We start from the raw sequence: 10,445 nt of genomic DNA, 5'->3' as shown, positions 1-10,445 counted from the left end.
GCCCTCATGTTGTAAAGCGCTGTGCAAACTGTTGGTGCTATATAAATCCTGTATAATAATAATCAAAATAATAATAATTATTATTATGATTATCATAATAATAATAATAATAATAATAATAATAATAATAATAATAATAATAATAATAATCTGCCACTTCTTGGTCCATGGTGCTCCTAGTCACTTCCTCCCTCGCCTGTGCTCCTGAGAAATGATGTGCCATTTCCCATGAGTCTGTGGGCATTACTGTGATCAAAAATCGCGTTATTTCCTGAAGGAAATGACGCAATTTAGGTCGGATCACAGTGCCCGAGATGTGTTTACCTATGTTGCCATAACAATGGGGCGGGACCTTCCTCCATTGCCGTCTGTTCTGGCAATTTTAGAAGTATGGCCACCAGTAAATCACGCATGTGCAATATCGAGAGGTACATGCTGTTTACCCAGCATGCACCTCTCCAAAGCTTTTCCAGGAAGAGGAATTGATTGGGCTTCGCATGCCCACAATCATGATGGCAACGGCCACAACAGGAGGGAGAAAATAGGGAGTATGAAATTTTTTTTTCCCCAACATCCAAAATACTCGCTTTTTTATTTATTTATAATGCTCAGATCAATTAAAAAAAAAAAAAAAAAAAAATTGCCCGGAACTCCGCTTTAAGGATCATTTTAAAAACACTCTATAGCACATTGCTCTGTGGAGAACAGGCCCTGCTGGCTGGAATTATTATTGGACCACCTCGAATGCCTGCATTTCAACAATGCAGCAAACTGCATGAAATCACCTGTTGCTTGCATGCAGGCAACAGTGACCATGTAAAAAAAAGAAAAAAAAAAAAAAGCCATTGTAGAAGTTTGGTTTAAGGCTGGGTTGACCCCATTGCCATATGCCCACATCCAATTCGCAATAGCGGGATATTTTGACCATCTCCCTATGGCGCCAGTTCATATATCATTGCAGCGGGTCCGGTGTGATTTGAACAAAAAGGCTGTGTGCCTTTTGGTCCATTTCAGAGTCTGAAGTCAGATTCAGTCAACAATTCGGGCTGAATTCGGACCTGAAACAGTGAACCAGGACGCATTGGTCCCCCTGCTGTGAGCCGCATGAACCCAACCTAAACCCCTGAATTAGATTGCTAGGAAGCATCTGCAGAGACCAGGTTTTAACAGGTACCCACTCCCACTTCCGGGTAAGATCACCGCAGCGATCTACAATTATGTCTAGCCCCTCCTCCTTCCCCCTGCTGCCATCTGTGGCACACACAGGTTCCAGAAGCCGACGGGACCATTCAGAAAGCGTAGCGCCACTCATGAATGCGCAATAGAAAACCTTCAGGCTTCACTGCCGGTTTCCCTTCGTGAAGATGCCAACGTCTTCACCCAAAGTAAATTGATGAAATGGCTCGGGCTCCTGGACAGGTGTATGTCCTTATATTAAAAGTCAACTGCTACAGAGCCCAGACTGGAGCTCCTCTTTAAGTGTATGATAAAGAGGCTTGTATGTAGCTGCCCTTTAAAGAAGAACTCCAGACTAAAATAAAAATCCCTACAACCTCCAGAGCTGTTCAGAACTATAAATGCAATCAATTACAAATTTCAATCAGTATCTAAAGCTGCTCACATTTATATTTGATATGCAAATGAAAAAATCTCCAATACATATCCTTCAAAGTTGATCCACTTATCTGAGTTTGTTTTAAGCAGCTTTGATGCCCCCTCACTAGATGAATATGAATCCCTGGCGGGTTCAATATTGCCATTTACTAGAAGCAGGCTATTGGCTATTAAGTGGGTTTCTACACTATTCCCCACTATTGAGGGATGGGTACAAGAGCTCAGCCAAATGTTCGGTGTTTGAGAAACATACTTATTTACGTAAGGACACTTGTAAATTCAATCATATTTGGCCATCATGGCTAACCACCGCAATTCTCGCCATCAATTCAAGCATAAAATTTATAAAAATAATACATTTTTTTATGGTCTGGTTACATTGATGACATGAACCTAGAATACTAGCGGTAAAACTCTAAAACGATTCATTTTTTGTTGTATAACCTGGAGCTGTAATGGATAGACATGGGGGTTGATTTACTAAAACGCTTGGACAAGAAAAATAAAAGATAAAAAAAATAAAAAGGTTAATGTGATGGCTCCCACATCACACTATTGTCTTTCTAATTGACATATCATTCACTAAATTCTATTAAAAATGTTTTTGTTTTTTGTTTTTTAAATTGGAGTGCAAAATCTGGTGCAGCTCTGCAGGGAAACCAATCAGCTTCCAGATTTTTTTTTTTTCTGTCAAGCTGAAGTTAGAATCTGATTGGTTACCATGCCGAGCTACTTCAAAATTTGCACTCCAGTTTTAGTAAATCAACCCCATTGTCTTTTTCTTTTTTCCCTGTGTGTCTTGTTGGACATGTTGTGTACTTCTATCTATATTCAAAAAAGTACAAAAAGCGGATAAAAAATAAAAAAAAATACCAAGCAACCACAATAATTAGGGGCCGTTCCCACCCAGCTTCATTGACAGCTAAAGGGAGTCATAACTCACAAGAAGAAAGAGCCTCCGGTTATTTCACAGGATCAGAGCTTTTCTATCATCCTGGTTCAGACAAGTCATCATGTGCTGAGAAGCAGTGGCCACACACACAAAGCTCTAACTTTTTTTAAATTGTTCCACACGTGTACGATTGTTCCGACCTCCAAGAAAGGGTTGCTGTTTTTGTGAAATTATGCCAACTTCAGTTTTCTCTTCCATTTTACAGGTAAAAAATGCTTCATATAGGAATATATAGGAAAACACATGACAGTATTTACCACCTCCCCACGCTTTCCAGAGTTTTGTCTGGAGTTCCACTTCAGTATGAAGGACGACAGAGGAAATCAAATAATAAAGCAGCAGTACCCATTTTGTGCATCAGCAGCTAAAATGATCATAAATCATTCAGATTTTGTACAATGACGGAGCAGTTCATCTGCTTATGCTGTGCAGGCGAGCTAAACTATGTATTTCAGCTGAACTCCAGTTTTTTTTCGTAAACACCACAAGTTATACAAGTGACCTCTAATTAGGACTATTCTAAATCCAGATGGGGGTTGGTTACTGAAAAAATCATAGCAGCTCTGATGCCTCCTCCTAGTGCTACACTTGACAGTGAAGACCTCCCATTGTTTGCCCACACTTTCCTCTCCCCTCATCTATTCACAAAAAGCTTTGTGTTCTTTTCATGGTCTACAAGGCATTCTGTGAATAGGAAGGGAAAGATCTCATCATCCATTCACCTACACCTCTGCCTTTGTCCACACACAGAACACCATGCATTCCGTGAGAAGAACACAAGGCACAAGACTTTAAAAAATTTTTTGTTGAATGAACAAGGGGCGAGGAAAGGGCGGGAGAACGGGAGCTCTTCGCTGTCACAGCAGCAGCTCTTCATCACATATAGCGCTGTGTGTAGGAAAAGGAAAGGCTGCACACCAACGGAAACAATCCAATGCGATTTATTCAATCCAATATACGTTACACATGACAGCCACCAAAACAAAGACACGGAACCCAGGAGGTGATGTGTTTCCAGGTTTGAAGAAGCACTAGTGGCAGTGTGAAACACATCACCTCCTGGGTTCTGTGCCGTTTTGGTGGCTGTCATGTGTAACTTATATCGGATTGAATAAATCCCGTTGGATAGTTTCCGTTGGTGTGCAGCCTTCCCTTCTTTTCCTAAGGTCTTCAGTGGCGAGCCAAGGCTAGCCCCCAGCACATCCGGATTGCACCCACTTAATCACCTGGAGCGGTGTTCTTTCCTCTTGAACTTTGCTGTGTTTAGGATCCAGCATCAGAGCTACTATAATTCTTGCAGTAACCAACAAACATCCATCAGATTCATTAGAAGTGACTTATTGAAATTGTGTTTGAAAAAAACAAACTGTTTTTTTTTTCTTGGGAGTTCAGGTCAGTAAGTATGCATGCCCCTTTATATACAATGTTACAGTTCTTAGTCATTAATAAATACATATGAGTACAATAAAAGTCGCAAATGCCTCTCCAGTGTTTAATACCATGACCCGCGTCTGGATGAATGTCAGATGAAGAAGTCTGCAGGGCTACAAGCATTTGCTGGAGTGCTCTTTCATTCCAGCTCAAGATTATACGTCATCAAATATTCTGCTGTTTGATTTAGACATTGATAAATAGCGTCCGGCTGGCTGATATCTACAAAACACAAAATGAAGACATCAAAGTAAAATAGTTGAGTCAAACACTGAAGAGGAACTTTTCCTGCACCACGTTCTGGTGTGAACTCACCCTTAATGCAAGTGATGTCAGAGGCCTTGTGTTATAGATAGTGTGGGTTAGTCAGCGTTCAGAAGCTGGACTCAATTGTTGGATGGTGGCTGCAATAAACCACATGTACACTCAGAGAATTGCTGGTACTTTCATTGTGAAAAGGATGATAAAAAAACAGTGTTTTTGCATAGTTACCACACTGGCTGAGGAGCTGACTGGGGCACTGATGTCAGACCTGGACAATCCAATGGTGGAATGCCGACCGAGAACGCTACACTGTTGGCCGCATGAGCGTGTAGGGCGCTGGGCCCGCCGGCAACAAAGAATGGTGTCATTGACGCTGGCAAAGTGGAGACTTTGACAAAGCGCATGCGTGTGAAACTGGTAGTCACGGCAACAGGGACGATTGCATTCCACGCTGGCCATGTCGGCTTCCTTGGACACGTCACGTCCGGTCCAGATCTCTGACTTTTTCCTCCTGCTGCTCATCATGGCATTTCCTCGCTGTATCAGCCAGCTGTGGCAGCCTCCACTTTTCCAGTGTCAGTGACACCATTCTTGGTTGCCGTCGGGCCCGAAACCCTACGCACTCATGTGGCCAACAGTGTGGTATGCTAGGTCGGCATTCCACCATTGGATTGTCCAGGTCTGACATTTAACCCATCAGTGCTCCAGTCAGCTCAGCAGCTGGTGTGGTAACGTTCCTACAACTATGCATTAATTGTACTGTTTTTATCATCCTTTTCATAATTAAAGTACCAGCAATTCTCTAAGAGTACATGTGGTTTATTGTAGCCACCCTCCAACAATTGAGTCCAGATTATGAGCGCTGACTAACCCAAACTATCTATAGCATTCCAGTATTCAATCCCATGCCCCTAGACAGCAGCACAGCCTAGCTGCGCTTACTATCCATTTGGGTTTATCGCCTGTGATGAGCGTCAGGAACCCTTTTTTCTGTCTTTTTATAATCACCTTGTGTGCCACCTTGACTTCTAGTATCATGACAACACAAGGCTGCAGATTACCAATTCCAAAATACAAACTGCCATATATCACCCAGCCTGAGCAAACAGAAGTTTCACCTGTTTTTCCACAGAACTTCCAATAGCTTACCTGCTTCCAGACTCAGAGTCCAGTGGGTCATCTGTAAAATTGTCTGCATTAAAATCCAGCGGCTCTGCATCCTGCAGGAGTTCAATTCGATCCCTTTCTGTTCGGTTGTTCTGTCTCGTGTACTTTGATGCTGGGAAAAGTAAAAAAAAATAAAAATAAATAAAAAAAATCGACATTAATGGATAAAAATTCTTGAAAGGGGCGGAGTAAAAGCAATAGAAGAGATAATAAAAAGAATACAGAAACCATATGATGGATTTCTTTATCAGAACAGCTAGCAGGGAAATTCCTAATGGTGATCTGATATAACAGACGGATATATAGACTCTGCTCCAATTGGAACACACTTCAAAAGATTCCCATGTAAAGAAATAGGGCATTTCAAAGAACAAAAAAGGAACTAGAGACCAGAAGGTCCAGAGTGTTCAACCTGATAGGGCACCAAGTTGTAACAGAGGCTTCAGCTACCTATCAAGGAGATGCAACCCCCAATGAGAGGTAACCTTTTACCTAGGGCCTTATGTACCAACACATCCTTATTATTTCATCATTGAAACTTTCAGGGATGATCTGATGGTGAGAACAAAGTTAAGTCCCTAGTAATAACTGAACTGAGGGTAGTGATATTACTACGGAGGACTTTGGTGTCCCTCAACAGATAATAAAAGTTGGTATCTGACAGCATGGTAATAATGCATAATTACTATAAGCAATATCTCATTAAAGTGTACATAAACCAGGGTTTTTCAACCAGGGTTCCATGGAACCGTAAAGTTCCTCCAGGGGTTACCAGGGGTTCTTTGAGCAATGAGCAATTTATGCCGCTCACATGTTTCCACTGACACCTTTCATCTTTTTAGCCATCTGTAAGGGGGAAAGTCTTCCCAATGACCAAAAGTGTAAGGAGCATTCTTCCCACTGACCATCACAGTAATGTATCATAAGTTGTAGATATAGTCATTTTTAGAAGAGGTTCCCTGAGACTGGAAAGTTATGTTAAAAGTTCCTCCGCTTTGAAAAGGTTTGGAAACTTACCACAAGCATATTTGCTTCCTTTTGGTCTGTTAGATATATGATTAAACAGGTTTTGCAATATCTGTTCAATAAATGCAGAAATAGATCCTGCCAGAAATCTTGAGCTGGTAACTTTAATGTGCAGTTCGACCCAATTTTTTAACTTCAGTCCCTGTTGTTGCTGATCGCTATGCTATTACGTTAGGAATGTTTTGTTTTTTTCTTAAGGTTTAGTACCTGTAGGGTTAATTAAGACCGCCACTTCCGTCCTACCTCAGGTCATATCTTCCCACTCATTGGCTCCTGGGATATAAGTGTCATTAATCCCAGCAGTCAATTGGCAGACTGGCTGACAGGTTGCCATAACAGGGTGGGAACGTGGGGACGTGGGGACACAACCCCCCCCCCCCCCCCGACACCACCATTGCTATGGCAGCCTGCAATACACAGAGTGTGCCACACTTTGTTTACACTGCCCAGGTGTGTGATCGGGTGGTGCATGCTGGGTAGCCAGCTCCACCGTATCCCTGAAGAAACTGAGCGGGCTTCCGATGCCTGCACTTACATGATACAGAGGGTGCAGCGAGTACAATAGATTTCCAAAAAAACTAAAAACTATGACATATACAGCATATGCCAATTTGAATTACATAAGCTGTGGCCATCATGGGGGTGCTTTTGAGGAAAAAATAAAATGGATGGAGTTCAGCTTTAACACCGTCTGTGCTGACTTTGCATTCTTCCCAGTTTTGTGGACTACAAAACTGCTCCCCCTATATTATGTAGATAAGGAGAGAGTTGTTCTGTAGCCCTGTCCTAGAGTGACAATGAACCTCCTCCACAGATACAGTAAAGTGAGTGAGCGTTGCCACTCTAGGACAGGAAGTAATTTACTGGCAGCACCAGGTGAAAATAAAGGGTAAAACCTAAACAAAAAGAATACAACAACCAAAAAGACAGGTAAGCTGCAATATATTGCATGTTTATTCTTGGATTTAAACTCTTTAAATAAGCATATACTCTTACAATGTAATACTAGTGGCATAGAAAGGCTGGTAATTCCCCAGTTACACAATTTTCATTGACAGTTCTACTCACATCGGCTGGTGGTCATCTCAGTGTAGGTGGGATCCTTCTGCTCAGTGCTGACATTTCTGTTACGGCTGGAATCCTCCCTATTGGTGGCATAGCGCTCCTTCCATTCCTGCAATACAAAACCAGAGGGAAGAATGATTAGTCTCTATATGGACAGTATATGAACTCAGGAGAAGAAGCAACAATGGATGTTTTGGCCACAGCAGCCAATCACAATGCAACTACATTTTAGTCTATTTAACCACTTGCCTACTGGGACAATTAAAAAAAAAAAAACAAATAAATAATTCACATACAAGAAAGAATTCAGAATTTTTGCTAGAAATTTACGTAAAACATCCAAACATGATATATTTCTGAGAGCAGCGGCCTTGGGGAATAAAATTATTGCAATTTTTTGACACACCACATAAGAACAGCCCTTTATCAAAGTAAAATTTTCAGGAAAAGTCCACTTTTCCTGACCCTATTTTTTAACACTTTTGGGGTAAAATATACAATATGACGTTGCTTCGAGTAAAAAGATACTAAACATGACAAGATTTAAAGCTGTGCACACCTGTGAAATGGCAACAAACTTTGGTACCTAAAATTTTCCATAGGCGACGCTTTAAAACCCTTTACAGGTTATTATTTTAGAGTAAAACATGAGCTATGGCACTAGAATCATCGCTCACTCCGACTTTTTTGGCGATATCTCAGGTATGTGTGGTCTAATCACCGTTTTACATCTGCGTGTGGGGACCTATGTGCACAGGGACAGGGGTGCTTTTACAAATTTTTTTTATTTTATATAACCACTTTCGGACCGCCCATATACTGTGGCAGGGTGGCCTGGCTGCAAGAATCAAGGAACCTGTATGTCGGGCCATGCATTAGATGCAGCGGGCGTGCGCCTGCCACGCGCCAAGGGAGCTCTGCCTATGTAAACAAGGCGGATCCCCATTCTGACAGGGGAGGAGAGAGAGATCGGATATTCCTAGTGATCAGTAACAGCAATCTCTATCTACTCCCAGTGAGCCCATCCCTCTAACAGTTATAAACACCTCCCTAGGGAACACTTAACCGTTTGATCAGCACTAGTGTTAACCCCTTCCCTACCAGTGCCATTTATACAGAGATTAGTGCTTTTTTTTTTAGCATTGATCACTGTATTGGTGTCAATGGTCACCAAAAAGAGTCACTTAGGGTCAAATATGTCTGCCGCAATGTCGCAGTCCCACTAAAAATAGCTGATCCCTGCCATTACTAGTAAAAATAAAATTCCATAAATCTTTCCCCCATTTTGTATACGCTATAACTTTTGCGCAAACCAATAAATATATACGCTTATTACAATTTTCTTTACCAAAAAAAAGGAGCAGAATACAGATTGGCCTAAACTGATGAATAAATTATTTTTTTTATGTTTTTTGTTTTGTTTTTTTCAAAATTGTCTTTTTTGTTTATAGCGCAAAAAATAAAAACCACAGAGGTGATCAAATACCACCAAAAGAAAGCTCTATTTGTGGGAAAAAAAGGACATCAATTTTGTTTGGGTTCAGCTTTGCACGACAGCGCAATTGTCAGTTAAATTGATGCAGTGCCATATCACAAAAAATGGCACGTCATTAAACACTTCATTACAGGGCACTTAGAAACCTTCCTACCCAGACCATTTTCGGCTTTCAGCACTCTCATATTTTGAATGATAATTGCGCGGTCATGCAACGCTGTACCCAAAACACAATTTTTTTTTTATCATTTTTTTTCTCCCACAAATAGAGCTTCATTTTGGTGGTATTTGATCACCTCTGGGGTTTTTATTTTTTGCACTACAAATAAAAAATAATATAAAATACTAATAATAATATAAAATAATAAAAGTTTTATCCTTCACTGATGGGCACTGATGAGACGGTACTAATTGGCACTGATGGGCGGCACAGATGGGCAGCACTGATAAGAGGAGCTGGCAGGCATTACTGATGGGCAAGGAGTGACATCCCTAATTGGCAATGATTGCCATCCTTGATGGCCATGGGTGGGCATCCTCGGGGCGTTGCACTGATAATCAGTGCAGCCGATTGGCTCTCCTCTACTTGCGTCTGTCAGCATGAGTAGAGGCTGCAGCCATGATCCTGGTATAACCATTTGTTGCCCAAGACTTTTATATTCATGTGCTGGGCAGCAAGCAGTTAAAAAGGGATGTTTTTATTATAAACATTTTATTATTACCAATCCTGAATCTACCTAGATGTGTTAAAGTGATATTAAAGTCTCATTTTTTTTTCCACATGTTATACTTACCTGCTCTGTGCAGTGGTATTGCACAGAGCAGCCCAGATCCTCCTCTTGTCGGGTCCCTCTTATGTGCTCCTGGCCTCTCCCTCCAGCTGAGTGCCCCCACAGTAAGCAGCTTATTATGAGGGCACCCTAGCCGAGCTGCTGCGTGTCCATTCAGACATGGAGTCCCAGTTCAGCCCTGCCCCCTTTCTCTCCACATTGGCTCACTGACTTTGACAGCAGCAAATGGCATCACGCTGTCTCAGCCAACCAAGAGGGAAAGCCCAAGCAGCCGAGTCTCTCCTGCAACTTTGCTGGATCGAGACGGGGCTCAGAAGAGTATTAGGGGGCTCAGGTGAGCTGCTGCACACTGAACGCTTTTTATCTTAATGCATAGAATGTTAAGATAAAAAAAACCTTCCGACTTTACAACCACTTTAACATGTAATCAAGTACCTACAGTAGGATATCGCAAAAGCTATTACAGATGTTGTACAATATTTGTATTTCAAAAATGAAAAACTATTATAGTTTAATGAACTAACTGAGCAGATGTGTTCTATTCAGTATACCATTGATAGAACTGGTCATTTTCTGTTTGGTTTTCTTGGTTAGGCTCTCATGCCATCCCCATAACCACATACAAAGAAAACCATAAAAA

At 41.5% G+C, this 10,445-nt stretch overlaps 1 protein-coding gene across 2 annotated transcripts in view; it reads right to left on the bottom strand.

Moving 5' to 3' along the window:
* Positions 1–4,044: 4,044 nt before the first annotated feature.
* The window catches only part of LMBRD2 (LMBR1 domain containing 2), a 59,730-nt gene continuing 53,329 nt past the window's right edge, over positions 4,045–10,445 (bottom strand). For both annotated transcript variants that reach the window (XM_077462858.1, XM_077462859.1), the window contains exons 17-19: positions 7,523–7,628; positions 5,411–5,540; positions 4,045–4,219 (exon numbers count right to left, since the gene is read on the bottom strand). In XM_077462858.1, the coding sequence (XP_077318984.1) occupies positions 4,153–4,219; positions 5,411–5,540; positions 7,523–7,628 (303 nt within the window). In that variant the 3' untranslated portion in view covers positions 4,045–4,152. The remainder of the gene's footprint in view (positions 4,220–5,410; positions 5,541–7,522; positions 7,629–10,445) is intronic.

Source organism: Lithobates pipiens, unplaced genomic scaffold (assembly GCF_037356315.1).
Source record: "Lithobates pipiens isolate NorthernLeopardFrog02 unplaced genomic scaffold, aLitPip1_a1.2 Scaffold_3, whole genome shotgun sequence".
In the NCBI taxonomy this organism is placed as follows: domain Eukaryota; kingdom Metazoa; phylum Chordata; class Amphibia; order Anura; family Ranidae; genus Lithobates; species Lithobates pipiens.
The sequence above is the reverse complement of the archived record's forward strand: the minus strand, read 5'-3'. Positions and strand labels throughout refer to the sequence as shown.